Source organism: Scophthalmus maximus, chromosome 11, assembly GCF_022379125.1.
Source record: "Scophthalmus maximus strain ysfricsl-2021 chromosome 11, ASM2237912v1, whole genome shotgun sequence".
In the NCBI taxonomy this organism is placed as follows: domain Eukaryota; kingdom Metazoa; phylum Chordata; class Actinopteri; order Pleuronectiformes; family Scophthalmidae; genus Scophthalmus; species Scophthalmus maximus.
This window is the reverse complement of record NC_061525.1, coordinates 16,249,606-16,268,272: the sequence shown is the minus strand read 5'-3', so window position 1 is coordinate 16,268,272 and position 18,667 is coordinate 16,249,606. Positions and strand designations below refer to the sequence as shown.

Sequence of the window (18,667 nt, the reverse complement as noted above, 5' to 3'; positions counted from 1 at the left end):
GTTTTGCTGAATATGTCAAAGACGAGAAAACAACATTTATATATTATATTTATTCAGAAACCCTCACTAGCTCATATTCCAGCTAACATTTTAAAAACTATTTCTTGTTGAGTTTCATTAAAATAGCATATATATATATATATATATATATAAAGTTCTGAATAACTGAATATGTTTTGAATAACTTCAGACTAAACCCAGGTGCATGAATTCAATTGAATATGAATACATTCATCTTAATGAGGGTAGATTAAATATTGAAAATGTAATCACCACCTTCCTCAATTATTTTATGCTATAAAATTAGGATCGTTCAAAATTCTGCAGCAGGTCTGCTCCGGGCGACCTGTAGGGTCCACCAGCTGCTTTTCAAATCTCATAACACCTGAGTATACTGATGTCAGAGATGCTTTCAAGGTATTAGACGCCTCAGATCCTTGAGCACAGGGCTTAAGGCTGCGGCACCAGTGAGACCTGTGACACTGGGCCGCCAGCTTGTAGTCTTAACATCTCCACCTACTGTCTGCCTCAGGATATGAGGGCTTCTCAGTCTGCAGACAATGTGTCAATATTCTGTCCGGTCTGGATTTCTCTGTCATCTCAAACTGTTTGGCTTCAATGTCTCTGTTCAGCTGAGAGTTTGTGGCTCCTGTGGTGCAGAGTGAGAGGTTTGTCTGATGGCTGTGCATCACTGCTTTGCTCTCAAAGTGATGTTCAATACGTGTCCCTTTCCCTTCTGTGAGCCTGCATTGATCTGGCAGCCCCAGACGGACTTCCCGAGGAACATCAATACAGCAGATGCATGATAAAGACATTCAAATAATATTCTTATTCTATTTTGCTATTATTCTTCAAACTGCAATGCTGAGAACATGAAGGTATGAGAGAGACCATACAGATGTTGGTTGTCAGAGGCAGTACTTTATGTTAAAGGCAGATTGTTTTCAACTCTGATCATCACAAATTTTCTCTAGGAGTCACATTTATTTCACTGGACAATGATTACTTATGCACTCATTAACAAAGGGCCACAGGGACAGTAAGACAAAAGATGTATAAATACATGTGCGCATGCATATCAGGGATGGAATCGTATAAAAGTTTTTTTTACAAAATTTGACTGGTGGTCCGGTCATGAGACAAACTGGTGTAAATGTAAAAAAGGAGTTATTGATTGTTACAACAAAACCAAAGGACAGTAGCCAGTGACAGCACATTACGTTTACAGGTGAACACAACTTGAAACATAAGCAAAGGAAAACACAGCCATAAAATAATATTCTGCTTTGATTTCCCATCATGCAAACCAAACATCCAGTAGCTGCTCATCACAGATCTTCACGCTCTTTTCCAAGTCCCATGTCAAAAGCATCAAAGCTTTAATCAGAGTTTTTTTCACAGAGGAGATTTCAACACGTGTCACAGTAGGATAAGCACCGGCGTGAATAGGAAAATTAGTTTCAAGTAGTTCTCACGGTCACACAGTCGTCGCTCGCTTGGAAACTTCGATTTAACTGAGTCAGTGTTAATGCTATTAGTAACGCACTTGTTGTTTTCTTGTAATGACAAGGCAAACAATTCTTTTAAAAATAGGAAAGGTGAAATGTCAGTTAGAAAGTGGTGGACACGTACAAAGTCACAACTATTTCCATGTAAAATATATTTGAACACAAGAACTTGACATTAAAACCTCTCTGTACAAGTAACAGATGTGTTTCGAGTTCCGTGCTGGAAGCTAAATTGCACCTGTGCAGTAGATTAATTGGCATCAAATTTGATGCATAAATGCAGAAAGACTTCATGATCCCTTGCTTCCATATATACCATTTCAAAAACATTTCCACATTAGTAATGACTGATATCCCAGCACTGCACATTTTGCACATTTGGACGGGACACTGAACATCTGTTATATGTTCAGCTGCCAAACAAATCCTAGAGATTTTTTTCATCGTGGCATCTGTTCTGTCCCATCACCCATTTAATGAAGACATTGTAAGGCACTGTTTCATCGTGATGGTCGTAAATTTACCAGCCCTCCATGTCTCGTCTTGTCTTCTCCTTGGCCGAATTATGAAAGTGGCTCACACCTTCTTTAACTGTGTGTGCGTGTGTGTGTGTTTGAAAGACGGGTGGATTAAGGAGCAGTTGCTGATGCAAATGTTTATTTCCTTTCAGAATTAAAAATACCCCAGAGAAGCTGATGGGAATCTAATTCATGCATCACTTTCACCCTCTTATCAGTCTGTTCCTCTGCGACTCTGATGATCTTTCTGCAGCTGCATCCTCTCTTTCTCCACCTGGAGGCGTTCTCTCTCTATCTGCAGTCTGCCGGCCTCAAATTTAAAGAACTGCAGTCTCTCCTTCTCCAGCTGCAGTCTCTCCCTCTCCAGTTTCAGCTTCTCCGTCTCCAGATCCGTCGCTGTGGTCCATCCTTTACCGCCCCTCTCTCTCTCCCTCTGTCCGTCATGAGTGCTGGATAAGGAAGGCGTGGAGGAAGAGGGCGGGCCTTGCTGTGGCGGAAGGTTTAAGGATGAGTCCGCGGTCTCCGATTGGCTGAGGAGCAAAACCCTTAGCCTCTCCCTCTCCACCTGTAGCCTCTCTCTATCGAGCTGCATTCGTTCCCGCTCCACCTCTATCTGACAAAGTCGCTCCTTCTCCACCGCCAGCCGCTCTTTCTCAACCCCCAGGCGTTCTGTCTCCACAGCCAGGCGTTGTTTCTCCACCTCCAGTCGCTGTTTCTCAACAGCAGCCAGAAACCCGGCACCCACGTTTTCTTGATTGTGGAGTCCTCCCAGAGCATGAGGTGGCATTCCCATCAGGCCAGTAGCCAGCCGCAGGTCTCTGCTGGTGGTGGAGGTCGGGGCCTTGCAGGAGCCCATCGTGCCGAGGTTGTTGTGGGAGTAAGCGTCGCCGACATGCCCCTCGCCACGTGACTCGATGTCGCTGAGGAGGGAGGGAATATCGTCGTCATCTATTTCTCCATCTCCGTCTCCCACATCACCATCGCCATCCAGCTAGAGGGGGACAATGGCATCATTAAAGGGCTATGCCGCTAATTCTACATGTCAAGTTTAGTTTACCTTACATGAGAAGTGCTGCTGGATAAAAATGTGATAAAAATGCATAATGGGAAAAAAAAAGAATCTAAAAAATCTGAATGCGCATTGTTTCTCTGAGGCACAGAATGTTGATCAGTTTTTTTTACTAATCACCACAAATCACTGAATATGATTATGGGCTTATATGAGCTTGTTTAAGCATAGTTTTCTACCCCAAATCAATGAGACCACAACTAATACTTATGTTGAGGTCTTACACAAAATTGCTTACCAACTTAAAAAAGATGACTTTAATTGGTAACACACAAATGAATACAGTTTGTTCAACTTGAAATTTCAATTGTCTTAACTTGTTTACATTGAACAAACTTAATTCAAGTGTGTGTTACCAATTGGAGAATTTTTGAGTTGGTAGCAATTCTCTTTTTTCAGTACACAAAACCAGGATTTTTTTCTTCTTCTGTTCGTTGTGAAAGAAAGTAATAGACCGTCAAATAGCAGAGTCAGACATATTCAAGATAACAGTGAACAGATGTTTTTGCATAACAAACAAAGTTGCATGTTTAAACTAAATACTGAATCATTAACATCTCTACCCTGTGAATTAAGGAGCCACTCGAGCTACATAATGTGTTGCGTAATCACTGTGATATAATATGGAACATAACTACCTCTGTTGATGAGGGCATTCATTAAGCTAACTAACACATTAGGAAATACTTGCATGTCCAAATAGGCTACTTATCTTCTCATAACAGAAGTGGCTTTAACATGAGCTCTATTTCAAAAGGATTGAAGGCGTTTGAGAAAATCATTTTGCCCCTCATTTCCATGCAAATTCATTTAGTAGACTCCAAGGTTTAATCAGAATGACTAACCTACAGAGGGAATGTGTGGTCGTGTAAGGAAAAAGCCTCTGTCTTGTATTGGACTCTACTTAGTCCTGCGGTTCTGTTTCTTACTCTGTATTCGCTGACATCGTCCTCCATCTTCATGTCCGGTTGTGCCATCGTGGCGTGACCGCTCGGCTCGCTGAGACCCACCAGCTCCGGCCAGTCGCAGTGACAGTCCTTTGGGAAGCCGGAGAGGTCCAGCAGCTGGTCGCACCCCGCTCCCAGAGAGGCCACCTCATGCTCAGGGGACGACTGGTCGTACTCCGTCTTCAAGGCCAAAGACGAGGTGGAGGACGAGAGGGAGAGCTCGGCCTGAAGCTGCTTCCTCTTCATCAGTGCGCGGCAATCCAAGTAACGTCGCTTCACCTGCGAGGGAGAGGGGAAAGTTAAGGAACTAACAGTCGAGAGATAGGAAGGGGTGAGCTTTTAATTTTTCTGACAGAACACTGAGGAATGCACACTATAGGATGATAAAAGTGGGATTTGAACACAGAAGTAAACCCACCTCGGCAGCAGTTCGCAACTCGCCCTCCCCAAGTGAATTGACCCCTTGTGCCACTTCCTCCCATGCCTGTCTCTTCAGCTCATTAATGGCCGTGTTCTGCTTCGACACAGAGAAGAGAAGAAGAACAAGGTGAAACAATTAGCTTGCTTTGTTATAACTATAATTCTCAGGAGGAGTTTTGATGGAAGTGTAGAGTTGTGATCAATGACCATGTTGTTTTGTGGTGTGTAGTTTGATTCTTCATTATATGAAGATACCGCTTCTAAATCACACAGACACACACACACACGCATACACATAGAGAAGAATTTAAAAAAAAAACAGAATAGAAACAAATGGTAAATATGTTTTTAAAAAGGATACAATCGAAAAAAATCTTACGAGAGAATTGATGTATCAAAGTGAGTACATTCACAAAATTTATCTATGTGACAATTTTCAAATAAAATAAAATTGAAGTTTACTTTTATACTTTTATTTAAATATATATAATACCGATAAGTGACCTGTGCAAATGATGGGTCTAGCTTTACTCTGTCCCTGACTCATAATGCTTGTCCCTTACATTTGACTTGTTTAATTAATTTAGCATATCTGAAATATGTGATAGACTGTATATATTATATGTAAATATTATAGAATGAGTGCAGCTTTTTTGTCAGTAATGACTGAGTTCACTCATTTAACAGCTTATATCAGATTAAATAGCTAGTTTAAAAAAACATAACTGCTAACTGAAAAGAGAAAGAGAGTTAGCAAACAGCTCTGTAAGGACAGAGATCGCAGAAAATGATCAGAGAAGAATCTACACCTGCTGCCTGGAGAACAACACATCCCTCCTCTTGTGGATCTCCTTGATGAGGATCTGGGTTTCCCTCACACTGTAGTTGCTCTTCCTCGTCCTCTTCCGATGTTTCACCTGCAGGAAATCCAGCTTGGCAGCAAAGAGGGGACAGAAACCCCACGGAGAGACGAGGAGAGGTAACTGGGTGGGGAAAGAGAGACAGAGGTGGAGGTATGGAAGGAGGAAGAGGGACAAAAGAGGTCACAGGTCGGAAGAAATGAGTGATAGCTCTCAGATGGAGTGTATTTCTGTTGTAACTGTTAGTCCATGTCTAGCAAAATAGATTCCTCTCAAAAGCACACGATTAATCTGGGAGGAATTCCTCTGCATAGCTCACCTCGGAGATCGATCCCAGCTGTTACTGTACACTGGAGGTTGGCTCAGTGTAAATTGGAGTTATGAAAGTGAAGCTGCAGAGGCCACACACCAGGTAGGATGGAGGAGTAAGTCATCAAAAGCCCCCCCCCCCCGTTTGATGAGGCACTAATCTGATGTAGCTGAGGCCGCAGAGTGTTGCTGTGACAAGATTTTCCCACCTTTCCTGTCTGGACTGGACTGCTGCCAGGTACTGTAATGTGGCTCCGCAGTCTTCCTAAGTAGTCAATGTTCAGCAGAAAAGGGAGTAAACACAGATGAATGATATCCTCTTTCAGGCCAAACGTTCATGATAGCGGTCACCGATAGAAGATGCATTAGACTAATAATAACATAAATGAACAAACAAAAAATAGTAAATAAAGCAAAAAACATATTATCTTAAGTGTAAGTTACATTTTGCATGGAAATTTGACATGTTGTGTGTTTCAGTTTGGGTGGAAACTCATTTTATGGTAGATCAATGGTGCCACAGCAATGCTTTTTATGGGATCACAGGGGGATCATTTTTCATTTCATTCATTGAAGAGTGAATGATTCCTCACTAACTTAAATACATGTCGATAAACAGTATTGCAGATTGTTTTGGTTGAAAAATGTGGTTTGGACATTGCAGATGCTGACAGTTACACAGTTCTTACCTCTCCTGTTTGGCTGCTACAATCAAACACTCAACGATGTCTAATATTTAATGTTTATAAAACATACTACAAATATTTAGGGAGCACAGATATTTATTGCAAGTATATTTGGTTTGTATGTCTACGTTTCTTTTAATGTTCTACATGTAGACAAAAAACATATGTATTCAATCTGTGCTTCTAGTTTACACCCTCGTGTATCTCCCTGATCTCTCCTGTGATCTCTGATCAGACATACACGCGTATATCGGACTGTGAGATTCTTGTTTTTCTAAGCAGACGAGCACGACACATTTTTAACATGACGATCATGAATTTAATCGTGTTCACTGTCTATCCTCCCACCGCATTCAGTTTAGCATCATCTGTGATATATAGTGAAAACAACTCACCTTGAGCACACATTCACACACACACAGATGCACCGCAATCAAAACAAAATCGGAGAAAAGCAATTTTCATGCTGTGTTCATGGACACCCTGAAAAAAATCGTAATTTTCGATTTTAGAGTTTTAAATATGATTCTTTCAAATACTAGTTGGAATGTTTTTGGGCATAGCCCTGTAATAGAATACTTTTGTTTTTGTTATTTAAATCATTACATTGCTACTTCTTCCCAGTGAATCACAGTGAAGTGAGTACACATATTCAGGACTGTACGTTAATCGATAGTTAAGCAGGGTGAGATAAACCATTTTTACTGCTTTCAGGTTAGCTTCAGCATTTCTCCTCCCAAATGTCGCATCTCATCTGAGAGTTCATCGCAGTGTATTCACTGTATTCCTCACTGACTACATTCGACTTGTGGTTATTTACAATATTCATGAGAGCGTTTGAAGGTATCGTCAGTCGCCGACTCCTATTGGTCAACGCTCCACCGCGCCCACTTATGACGACATTGATTCTCGCCGGACTCCGAAGTACCGCTGTCACATCCCAAATGCTAAACAAACAACAAAACGTCCTTTTAAAAGTAATTCCATGAACAGTCGTCACTTAACCGCCACTGCATCGCTGCTTCTCCGATGCAACGCAGAGTGTTGGAAATCAAACATTTCCAGGGTTTTGTTGTCGGTCAAGCGGCTAAATGCTAACGCGCGATGCTAACGCTAGCTCCCTAAAAGAGCCGGTGGGCAGCCTGAAGTTGTAGGTGAGTCCAGATGACGCGGCGGGACACGGCTGAGGGGATGGGCTCTGTCCGGTGGGCTTTCCGCTGTGGCTCGTGGACACCGAGCAGGTGCGACTGGCTGTTCGCGGCTCGCTGCATCCAGAGAGAGGAGAAAGAGCGGATCGGACAATTTGTGTTTGCCAAGGATGCGAAATCAGCCATGGTGAGTGACTGACTGTACACAACAATCACCGAACTCCCAACATCATGACGTGATATCCGGGAGTATAATACTCACTGCCCGTCTGACTGACTGTCTGTCTGTCTGTCTGTCTGTCTGACTGACTGACTGTCTGTCTGTCTGTCTGTCTGTCTGTCTGTCTGTCTGTCTGTCTGACTGACTGACTGTCTGTCTGTTCCCCCGTCAGGCAGGCAGGCTGTTGCTCAGGAGGTTTGTCTGCGAGAGGATGGGTGTCCCCTGGTCAGAGTTCCGACTGGAGAGGTCTCCCCGAGGGAAGCCTTACCTGGCGGCACCGACCAAGGTTCATCATACTCCATCTCCACGTGGTGTGCTTCCATAAAGAACAATTATGTTATTCACATTTCCTCAGGATTTTAAACATTAGAACTACAAACATGGGATTTAAATAGTAAAATGCCCCGTGGGTTTGGCTGCTCATTATGTGTGTGTACTAAATGTTGTGTGGCTGTCAAAACTTTTTTATAGCCCCCACCACCAGAAATGTGTCTGTAATCCACTGCATGAATTGGATTTCTTAAGATCAAACCTGGACACTGTTATCATTAGGACATAGATAATTTTGTGTTTATGAAGTTAAACTTGACTGTTAGACTTAGTTGACTAAGTGTAGACATGAAAGTTGTCATGTGATACCCATTTGTTTTGTTGCATAATGGAAAATATTATATATACCATAACTTATGCAGTACCTCTGATTTCCCTTCTTGCTGTCGGCACCCAGGTTAGTTCAGGTTCAGGTGGGGCCTGGAGTTTCAACCTTTCCCACCAGGGAGACTATGCTGTGCTCGCTGCAGAGCAGGGGCTGCAGGTGGGAGTGGATATCATGAAGAACACCATGCCAGGTAAACACTGATGTTTACAGTAAAGCATTTGCAGCAGTTACATTAAGATCTGTGTGTGTGACAGAAATAACTGAACTTTTATTTTTTTTTAAATCGTTGTAAATGTACACAAACTGAACATGTGATTTTTTTTAAATAATCACTGAGAAACAATTACTGAATAGTTCAAGAGTAAAATGAGTTCCTCCCTAGATCTCAATAAAGTGGCCTTTTTTTTTATCTTAAACCACTTCATTCTTGGAGATATTTATTTCTTTATTTCTTTATGGTTTATTTGATAGGGACAGATACATAGACAAACTGAAAACAGCTGTCCGGTGCAAGTATCACAGTGGTTATAGCAAATGCTGATTTGCGACAGCCGTCCCTAGAAGGGCTTTTTATGAAAGCCTAAGATTAAACGGAGAGATAAGAGAAAGAGACATAAAACAGAAGAATAAAAAGGTGACAAATACAATATATAATAAGCCACACATGAAAAACATAACAGATTAGACATGGCTACAAGTTTGTGTAATATGAAGTCACTTGCAGAAATATGGACAATGGAAAGAGTTATGACAGACATGAATCACCCCCACATTGTTATTTCACATTTACAAAAAATACTTTATCTCTCTCCGACTGTGAGTCAGTATTGTCAAAATCCTTTGAATGGACTGTAATCTAAACAGTTTGGATATGAAACATGGGAAATGCTTTGACTTTGGGATGTTTTCAGATGTTATCACAGAGAGAACGACAGTGGACTGAGGATGATTAAACAATGTTTCAACACTGTTTCTAGTCGTCAATGAGTTTTGACTTGATACCGGGTGCCTGTGACTTTCTAATATTCAAGCCACAGATTGATACAATCATCATGCTGGTGTCATGGCATGAACATAAACCAAACTACAGCAATTTCTGTCTGCTTTCTATTTCAACCATACAGTGTTAAGTAACCCATAACAGACAGAGCTGTCAGTAAAATGCAGATATTGATATGCTTGTGTATTCCCCAACTTGACCACAAGGGGTCAAAGTTGTCTTGGGTATAAAAGCTGTAGGACAAGGCCGCTTGTGTGTATGGATTCAGATTTCTCTGTATATGTGTTTGGGTGGGGAGGGTGGTGGAGTTTTCAGGGTGGGGGGTATGAAACATACTTAGCATCTTTAAAATTTCTCAAGAATAGTGTTTTGCATCTGACGCCTTCCTCCAGCTTTTCTCTCACCTCTGTCTCCTCTCTCTCCCTCCCTCCCTCTTTCTTTCCCCACCAGGTAGCAAGTCTGTGTCGGAGTTTTTCCGCATCATGACTCGTCAGTTTACAGCGTACGAGTGGAGCATCATCCAATCAGCAGCCGCGGATCACCGCCAGCTCGCTGCGTTCTACCGGCACTGGGTAACCATGGCAACCGCGCTACCTTGCCGTCACATTTCATCGCTGCTGGGCTCTGCAGACGTTGTTCTCATTTCTTTTTGTTTTGTTTGTTTGTGTGTGTGTGTTAGAAACAAACATAGGGAGGGATAGCAATGTCATTTGAAACACACACATACACTGAAGTGTGCACTCCACTTAAGTCACATTTTTCTCCATGTCTGTCTTTTCTTCACATTCTGCTATCTTCTGTCTCTGCATTTCATCTCCACAGACACACAATAGTCCAAACGCGCGCACACACACAGATGGACAGCGACAGCAACGGTGGTGCTAAGTAAAGATGTTGTGAGATTCAGAGGGTGGCACAGAGACGTCAAGCTCTGATATCATCACCACCCTGTTGACTAATGGCAGAGCTCGACGGTTGCCATAGCAATTAGCCTTGTAATAATGTTATTGTGGCTCATTGGCTGCGGAGCAGGGATGGTTTTGGTTGGACACACACACACACACACACACAAAAAAAGTCCCTCTTTTTTAAGGACCCACTGTTATTCATGTGTGTATAGATTCCCATCTGTTCTGGTTTAAAATGTTTTGTCAAAATACAGTGGGGTCTAAAAGTGTTAAAGAGTCTCACATTATTGGACGTCACTGTACAACACACTCACACACACAAAGCACACACAGACTGTCTTTCTCAGCTCTGTCAGACATATGAACATGTGAATCAGCGTGTGAGGATTTCCTGCATGTAACTCATCATGTCCGCTCCCTTTCCTCCAAGGCCCTGAAGGAGAGTTTCATCAAAGCAATCGGCACAGGTCTGGACTTCGACCTGCAGAGGGCGGAGTTTCACCTGCCCTCCGAACCGCCCTCACAGGACCAAGTGCTGCGCCAGACCAAGATGCATCTGGATGGGAAAGAAGAGGGGGACTGGATATTTGAAGTAAGTCTGTTTGAAGACGTGTTCATAAAAGTTGCAAGAGGGCGAAAAAACAAACTAGCCAGATTACTAAAAGGCTTGATGTTGTCTTTGTTGTGCATGTTCTGATTAACTACAAATTGGAAACGGGGTAAAAATGGATGCAATGGTTTAGTTCACTATATTTCAAAAGTGTGGGCACATCCCAAAGAGAAACAGCAACATGTTTAAGTTGGAAGCAGTCAGACGTGTTTTCCCCTACTGACCAGGTGCCAGATCGAAAGGGCATTTTGCAGTTTTTTTTGTGTGTTTTCTACTAGTATCATAGTTTGTTTAAGACTCAGTGGTCTTTTCCCCACATCTTAGAAATTTATTATATTTTTTATATATCTTTGTTCAGTAGTGTCTAAAACAGGTTGTGTATTCTCCCAGAACAAATGCTCAGTTCAGTGATTGGAGGACACATTTTAGTACAAGGATGACATTCATTTTCTATTTGGTAGTCATCTGCTGTTTTCATGGACAATAATGAACTTTTGATCTTGATATTTAAGAGAAATGATTCATGGAAATCTGAAGATCTACTTTTTTTTCATGACAACTGAGCAACTCCACCTGCTGAGGAAAACCATGCAATACAAAAAAAATACTGTTAAACAGTGAATGACTGTGAGTGTTGTAGTAATACTGTTTTATAATTATTTTTAATTAGTTACTTATTTGATTCGTGGGTTTTGTGGAAACAGTGTAGCATAGTAACATGTCTTGCAGCAGTTGAATGTAGCCTCTATGACAAAGTAATGACGTCAAAAGCAGTGGTGCCTCTCCGTTCCCCAGCGGCTGCCCACTGGAAATCCTGTGATAAGTGAATTACCGGTGGCCTTACAGTGAAAGACACACCAGAGCTACAGGGGGTCTCTCGAGTGGCCCTTCAGCCCTCCTAACACCACGACCAGAGATTAGAGGAAGGGACCTCTCTGTCAGAGCAGGAGAATCAGTTTTTGCCATCACTCCTCTATTCTTCTTCTATTTCCCATTTCACCTCCTCTTTTTCTGCTCTTCTTGTCTTTTCTCATCAACTTCCTCTTCACATCCCCCTTTGATGATTTTTTCTCCAATATCTCCTTCTCTTTTCTTCTCCCTCTTCACCTTCTTCCATTCATTTACTGTACCTGCATCATCTCCCCTCTTTCCCTCTGTATTTTTCCTCTCTAAACCCCCCCACCCCCTCCATGCCCAGTGGCAGAGGGATTAGCAAGTGACTACTAAAAGGTTACCACTGGTTTGAAAAGGCTGATCCTCTTCTCTCCTCTCGTCGAGGCCTAATGCTGTTTTTGTGTCTGTCTTTTCACGCTGGAGACTAAAAGCTCAATTGTATCGACCACAGGTTGATGGTAATGCGTCTGTGTGTGTCCTCTTTTTAACTATAACTTGTTGTGTAAAAGAGGTGTGACAGCTAAATACAGCTGCACAAACTGCCAGTTCAGACTGAGTCCAAAGGATAAATAATGGAGAAAATAGCTTCTAGAGCTGGAACAGGTGTAGTTTATACAGTTGCAGCACAATGTTAATCTGCATGTATTTTAATAAACAAATAATTGTTTGTCACTTTTCATGCAAAAATGCCAAAACACTTTCTGACACCAGAAGTTTTTGTTTTTTTTATCATTGTAAGTGATAGTTGGTTTGACAAATCAGGAAAATTTAAGACATCAGAATGCTCCGGGGTATTTTTCATCATAAATAGTAACCTTATTTCATCACACATGAAAAATTGACTTCTACAACATTTACTGAGCAAAAGTTAAAGAATTTCATGAGCACGTATATTTCTGACCACCCATGAACTATCTCCATGTTGGTCAAAAGATGAGCGTAAAACCCAACTTAGTCACGGTGTTGCAAGTTAATGTCTGTATGAAAATGTTAAAATAACAGTCAACACAGCGGCCCAACTCGAGCCAGCGCTGATTCAAGCAGACAAAAAACCTCGACAAAAACATGAAGGATAAAATCAAATCTTGAGGTCACACCAGGAGCTCATGCTCATGCTGTTGTTTGTTTTAGAAAAGGTAATGTTCTTAGGAGAATGTGTTTAAGGATTATAAAAAATGTCACATTTTTAGTGTCATAACACAGAGACGCATGCACCAACAATCTGTCCTTGAGAGACGCCGCACATAATTATTTGTGATCAGCGAATGATTGCAGTGACCTTGAGAGGTCAAATGTGCTTGAAGCAAATCGATTCCTCTGATATGTCTCAAATACAAAGGGACACGCTCGGAGCTCCGAGTTTTGCCAAAGAGATGAGATGAGATGAGCAGCACAGTGCCGTTGACCTCACGTCTTCTCGGTTGATTGCTGATTGGCTGTAGCAGCAGCTATGAGACTTATTGCTTCCTGCTGACCTCTGCTGATGTCACCCCCACAGGCTTTTAGACACCAATGCTGAGGGACACAATTAACAGGACACGCACACTCACACACACACACACACACACACATATATACATTCAGAACAGACTGTAACAACTAGTACTCTCAACACAAATTTGAATTCATTTCATGGTGATATTTCTCTCCCTACTTTACTTGCTGCCATTTTGTAACTAATTCCCCACTACACATTCTCACATACACCATGACCACCTGTTACTCTCACATAAACACTTTCACAAAAAAACCCTGAATGAATGTTTGCAGGACAATTTGGCCTCAGCAAGATTGGATTTACAGTTGGTGTGTGTGTTCTGAGAAATGTGTATGTTCTTCAAAATGGGACTATTGAATACAAACGCAAACCATTAAAAAAGCTGCATAGATTCACATCAGCAAAGCTTCGGCCACATGTATTAATCATAAATTTTGCGCAGTGGATTTTTTTCTACGACCTCTAAATTGACATTCTTTTTCAGTGAATACTTGTATGATTGATGTTTGGCCAATTTTTTTTTTGCTCGGAAGTGATTTGCGACTTGTAAACGCAGCGGTTATCTGACGGTTACCTTCACTCACTCCTGATTTAGAAATCATGCACACGGATACCACATGTAGATATTCACATGGATATATTCAAGCAATCATGCACAAGCGGACGCATGCTGGGTTAATGTCCGACTGAGCATCTGATAAGGATGCACATGTCCGTCGGTGTGTATTTGCTCAGAATTACAATGAGGTTAAAGGTGTTTATTTTATTCTGTGTGTGTGTGTGTGTGTGCGTGTGTGTGTGTGTGCGTGTGCGTGTGTAATTCTGCAGGAGAGCTTGCTGGATGTTGACCATCATGTTGCTGTAGCGCTCGGACCAGCGGACAAACCAGACTCTGCTGTAAGGGCACAAAATAATATATTCCACATTTGACGGTTCAGAGTGACTTTTTCAGCTTTTCTCTGGGATTTAAAACAACAGTGATTTAGTTTAACATTAGCACATTTTCATTTTCATTTATTTTAAAGGGCAAACAGACTAATTAATATAACTGAACACATTCTTCTTCCATGTCCCCCGTCAGCCTCGTCCTTCATCTCTTTCTCCTCCCACCACGTTCACGCTGCTGTCGTTCAGCGAGCTCGTCGCCTCCGCCTCACCTCTGACAGAGGAAGACCCCGCCTACTGGGACAGCTTCGAGATAAAGGCTGAAGCTCCGCAGAGACAGAGAGAGACACACGTGTCCAGATAACCACCCGTCTCACACTGACACTGAAGCTGCTTTTCTCATTCAACGCGAGTCCAGTTGTGTTTATCTGTGAAGCCAAAACTCCCAGGTTTGTCTCAGAGGACTTCAGAATCCATTCATCATCTGACACCGTCCATCTTCAGAGCCTCAGCTCAGATAATACTAAACTCTTACTCACGAACATACTGGACAGTACATTCAAATATTTAGTTTTGATTAATAGAATAATTGTTTTTAACCTCAATCGTATCTTTCATTTATTTTCTCTTTTCTTCCTCAATGTTACCTCTGACATTTTTCTTTTCTTCTCTCTGTTCTCGCCATCTGGTGTCTATTTAAGTTGAGGACATTTTGTTGACCCCCCCCCTCTCTCTCTCTCTCTCTCTGTCTCTCTCTCTCTGTCTCTCTCTCTCTCTGCTTGTAAATGCAGTGTCAGTCTGAGCATTTCTTTCTGCATCACATTATTTTTATCGGAGCCTATAATCATTAGCCCTCTCACCTGCGCACACTCACAGAAAGAAATGACTCCCGATCATAGGAAGTTAAGAGGTCACACAAAATGTGCCATGTTTGTGACTTTACACACCCCTGCGCCCCCCCCCCCCCTCCCTAAGGTCAACTGTTACATAAAAACACAAAGTGAAGCCGAGATCAATGAGCTATCCCCACTGCCAAAACTAACCTGAATTTGTAAATTAATTTGAATTCAAATCAGTAAGTAAGTTCTCATACTGAACAGTGTAACCTTCAACTCTGACAGCAGGAAAATAAATTGATTGATATATATTTTTTTTGTATAAACTGCTGTGAACTTTTTGCATAAGACCCAACTTGAGTACGGTGAGTAAACCTCATTTGTATAACACCTTTCACAGAATCCCAAAGTGCTTTATATTGATATTCATATTCATGATTTTAATTTGGGCTATTACTTGAAAAGGTTTACCTGCTCTGTTCAGTAAACACATCCTTTCCTCATACTGTCCATTCCTGCGGCTCCTCTTTCCAGCCTCTCTCTGAAACACTTGGTTCTAGCTCCTGTCTCTTTAAGGCCCCTCCCTCCCAACGAAGCCCAGTCTGCTCGGATTGGCCAGGCCGAACCCCCTCTGTTGTGATTAGTCAACCGCCAGTGTCGGCCTCCCCTCTCGCTTTCCGATATCACAATGTTACAGATGTAGATGATGTCAAAGGTCTGTCAGAATAGTGAAGACACTCATTGACATGGACCTGCTTTTTGACGTGCACCTTCATGTCAGATAACCTTCTCTCCTCCGCTCGTTTACTCTTCCTGCCTCCACCGTATTATTTTCACACCACAGATTGTGCTGTTGTAGCCTTAACATTTCAGCACAATAGAGGGGAATTGTGGGTATTGATAAAATGGCAACCTGCTGTCCAGATGGCTTCTCTGGAGGTCCTTTGTTGGTTTGGTGCAGAACCAGGTACACCCAGCATGTCAGTGAAAGAGTGTAGTCAGTCAAGTGTGTATAGGTCAGCATATGTGTGTACATATACTGTGAATGAAAGAAAAGAGCTTGAAAACACACACACACACACAAACACAGTCATTGCCTCCAGCTGGACTGAATTAGTTTGCCTCCTCGCCATCTTAAATCTTGCGTTCTCTGCAGCAGCAGCGGTGGAGGAGTGAGGAGGCAGCGGGGTCAGACTTGAGTCACACAAGTTTCCCTCAGAGAGAGGCCATTTTTAGTTTCCTCAAGTTTACTGCTGCTGGGTTTTTTTTTGTCTGTTTTTTCCACGTGTGGGAAGGAGACTAGAGTGCTTTGGGCATCAGACTCAAGAGTTTAGTCTGAGGTGAGAGATGAGACCAAGCTCGAGGATAAGAGCAAAGATTCTTCTTCCTCTGGCGGAGGGGGAGGACATTTTGTGTCTCGTTTAGACTTTCACTGGCACATTTTGAAATTTAGATTCAGTTTCAAGCCTCCATGAATATTTTTAAGCTCCTTATAAAAGGGTGGGGGGGCACATGGAGCTTATATAAACTCCAAATAATTAAATCATTATTATAGGTTATGCATGTTTTCATGTGTGTTTGTTAGCAGGATTATACCCAAAAATTAATAATCAATTTCCATGAAATATTTTTGGAGGGGTGGGGCATAACCCAAGGAACAACTGATTACATTTTGGAGCGGATCTAGGAATTATTTTTCAATATCTTTAATGTGGCGAGATAGGATGTTAGTTATTCATCATGCAGATGGTGGACTAGAGTGATAAAACCCAAGTGATGCATACAGATTGTAGTAGATCACAGACAATTATTTTTGCTTTTGTCTCGTTGCAAATATTAACATTCATCTCTTGAGACTAAGATGGAGCCCAGCCAAAGTGGTACAAACTCTGTATGTTTCTTTGACTTGTGGCTAAAACACGCAGACAATAAATGGAAGGAAGCTCAGTGTGTCCTTTGGTTTCCAAATTCAAAAACCAAGCCAATCAAAAGCTTGTTTTGTTAAATTTCACATAACCACTTGAAGGAAATATCTGAGGGAATAAATTGGCTGCCCGTCAACTGCGCTTTCATGAATTGTAAAAAGTGTACAGAGCAGTTAAAAGAGTGAGTGATTGAGTGAGTTTTCACTGATTTCGCTCTACGCGTCAGACAACATCAGGTAATCTGCTGAGTGTTTGCATTATGCAAAGCTAAACCTAATAATCCTGATGCTTCCCTAAACCCAAAACCTAACCGTAAACCCGATCCTTCCAGCAGTGAAAACTCGCTAAATATTCAAAGGTTGAGCATTTTACTCATCTTCGTATCTTTGGACAAACACACACACAGACCCTATTTTCCATATGTAACTGGGGCACCTACATCCAGCCAGCTTTGTGTGCGTGCGTGCGTGCGTGCGTGTGTGCGTGCGTGCGTGCGTGCGTGCGTGCGTGCGTGCGTGCGTGCGTGCGTGCTTGCGTGCATGTGTTCCCAGCCATCTGCACGAATGCAATCTAGTGCTGCAGGCAGAACTCTAGCATCAGTCACAAGGGAACTGATGCTGGGGGGGCAGGAGACTTACTGCAGTTTCCTTGGAGAGAAAAAGGGAAGAAAAGAGAAACGGAGGGAAGCAGAAGAAGTGGTTAAATTGAGGCATTGAAGTAAAACAAAGTGAAACAAATAGAATTATCCGAATCAATAACGATAGTTGGGATTTTGAGAGTAAGGATTTTCAATTTAACACCAGAAAAAACACAAGTCGTATCTAGTATCTTCTTCTGTGGCGTTACACACTGTGGAAAGCAGCGGCTGAAGACTGAGGCTTGAAAGAAACTTCAATCTGCGTGAAATTATGAGAAGAGCTGGTTATATTCCCAAAATACTTCTACCACACAGATATCAACTCTGACCACTGAAGCCACTGTCATACTGTTGGCCCCCTGTTAAAGTTGCTTGTATTTACAGTAAATTTATACTGTATTTAGTAGTGTAGCTCAATAGATTAGATTTTTGGTTTACTGATTACGTTTTGGTCATTTAAATATAAATGTATATACTATGATTGTTGGAGATTTACGTCCCTGAAGTACTTCAGGATTTTTTTTTTTAAGTTTATGGAGTTTAAAGTTGCTGTGCAGTGGATTGAAATGCTGTGTACTATAAAATCTGCAGACACTCAGCAACACATCCACAGCTGCGTCCATGCACTGCAAGCATTAAATACATGCTGATCCACAAATAACATAGCCACATCCACACCTGCATGCTGCGACACACACACACACACACACACACACACACACACACACACACACACACACACACACACACACACTAGTGTGATCTATTTCAACAACGTGAGTGTCCCATGGGAGCTAACCATCTTGCATCAACCCCAAAAATGATGTGTCACTCGAGGGTGGGAGACAAATGTGCTAGTGTGTACACTAGCGCACACACACACACACACACACACATATAAAAAAGTCGCGTGTGTCAGTGTAGGTGGACAGGAAGGGAAATGACTAGGTGCCAATTTAGTTATTTACCAATGTTGCCATATGACAACCTACAGTAACTTCACCTGACAGTATTAGACACTCATACTCACTTATGTCCGACTTGAACCAGCTTGAGTCAAGAAACCTCCGTCAGTAGTTGTAGACTTAGTATCTATGCCTTGTCTTTTATGCCTTTACACATGACACTTTT

General features: G+C 42.0%; 2 protein-coding genes across 5 annotated transcripts; one reads left to right on the top strand and one right to left on the bottom strand.

The window, feature by feature from the left end:
• Positions 1–901: 901 nt before the first annotated feature.
• On the bottom strand, positions 902–7,231 carry msantd4 (Myb/SANT-like DNA-binding domain containing 4 with coiled-coils). The gene is made up of 6 exons (XM_047335738.1): positions 6,713–7,231; positions 5,272–5,445; positions 4,670–4,722; positions 4,461–4,556; positions 4,025–4,321; positions 902–3,017 (listed from the first exon to the last, which is right to left on the bottom strand). Exons 1-6 carry the CDS (start codon positions 6,723–6,725, stop codon positions 2,241–2,243), a joined length of 1,410 nt encoding a protein of 469 aa, XP_047191694.1. The 5' UTR covers positions 6,726–7,231; the 3' UTR covers positions 902–2,240.
• On the top strand, positions 7,214–16,921 carry aasdhppt (aminoadipate-semialdehyde dehydrogenase-phosphopantetheinyl transferase). Of its 4 annotated transcripts, none has more exons than XM_035623447.2 (7): positions 7,214–7,652; positions 7,862–7,996; positions 8,413–8,533; positions 9,794–9,915; positions 10,682–10,843; positions 14,082–14,150; positions 14,335–16,921. In XM_035623447.2, exons 1-7 carry the CDS (start codon positions 7,482–7,484, stop codon positions 14,500–14,502), a joined length of 948 nt encoding a protein of 315 aa, XP_035479340.1. In that variant the 5' UTR covers positions 7,214–7,481; the 3' UTR covers positions 14,503–16,921. The 4 variants fall into 4 exon arrangements, with proteins under 4 accessions (XP_035479340.1, XP_035479341.1, XP_035479342.1 ...); XM_035623448.2 differs by having other exon boundaries at positions 7,858–7,971; XM_035623450.2 differs by having other exon boundaries at positions 7,490–7,652; positions 7,858–7,996.
• Positions 16,922–18,667: the final 1,746 nt, after the last annotated feature.

Excerpts from the sequence above, each read along its gene's own strand:
- msantd4 (XM_047335738.1), bottom strand. Across the intron at positions 4,557-4,669 it reads ACACACCACAAAACAACATG|AACACGGCCATTAATGAGCT; the intron begins GTCATTGATCAC and ends GTGTCGAAGCAG. Across the intron at positions 3,018-4,024 it reads ACGATGTCAGCGAATACAGA|CTGGATGGCGATGGTGATGT; the intron begins GTAAGAAACAGA and ends GTCCCCCTCTAG.
- aasdhppt (XM_035623447.2), top strand. The coding sequence starts at position 7,482 with ATGACGCGGCGGGACACGGCTGAGGGGATGGGCTCTGTCCGGTGGGCT. Across the intron at positions 10,844-14,081 it reads AGGGGGACTGGATATTTGAA|GAGAGCTTGCTGGATGTTGA; the intron begins GTAAGTCTGTTT and ends GTAATTCTGCAG. Across the intron at positions 14,151-14,334 it reads CGGACAAACCAGACTCTGCT|CCTCGTCCTTCATCTCTTTC; the intron begins GTAAGGGCACAA and ends GTCCCCCGTCAG.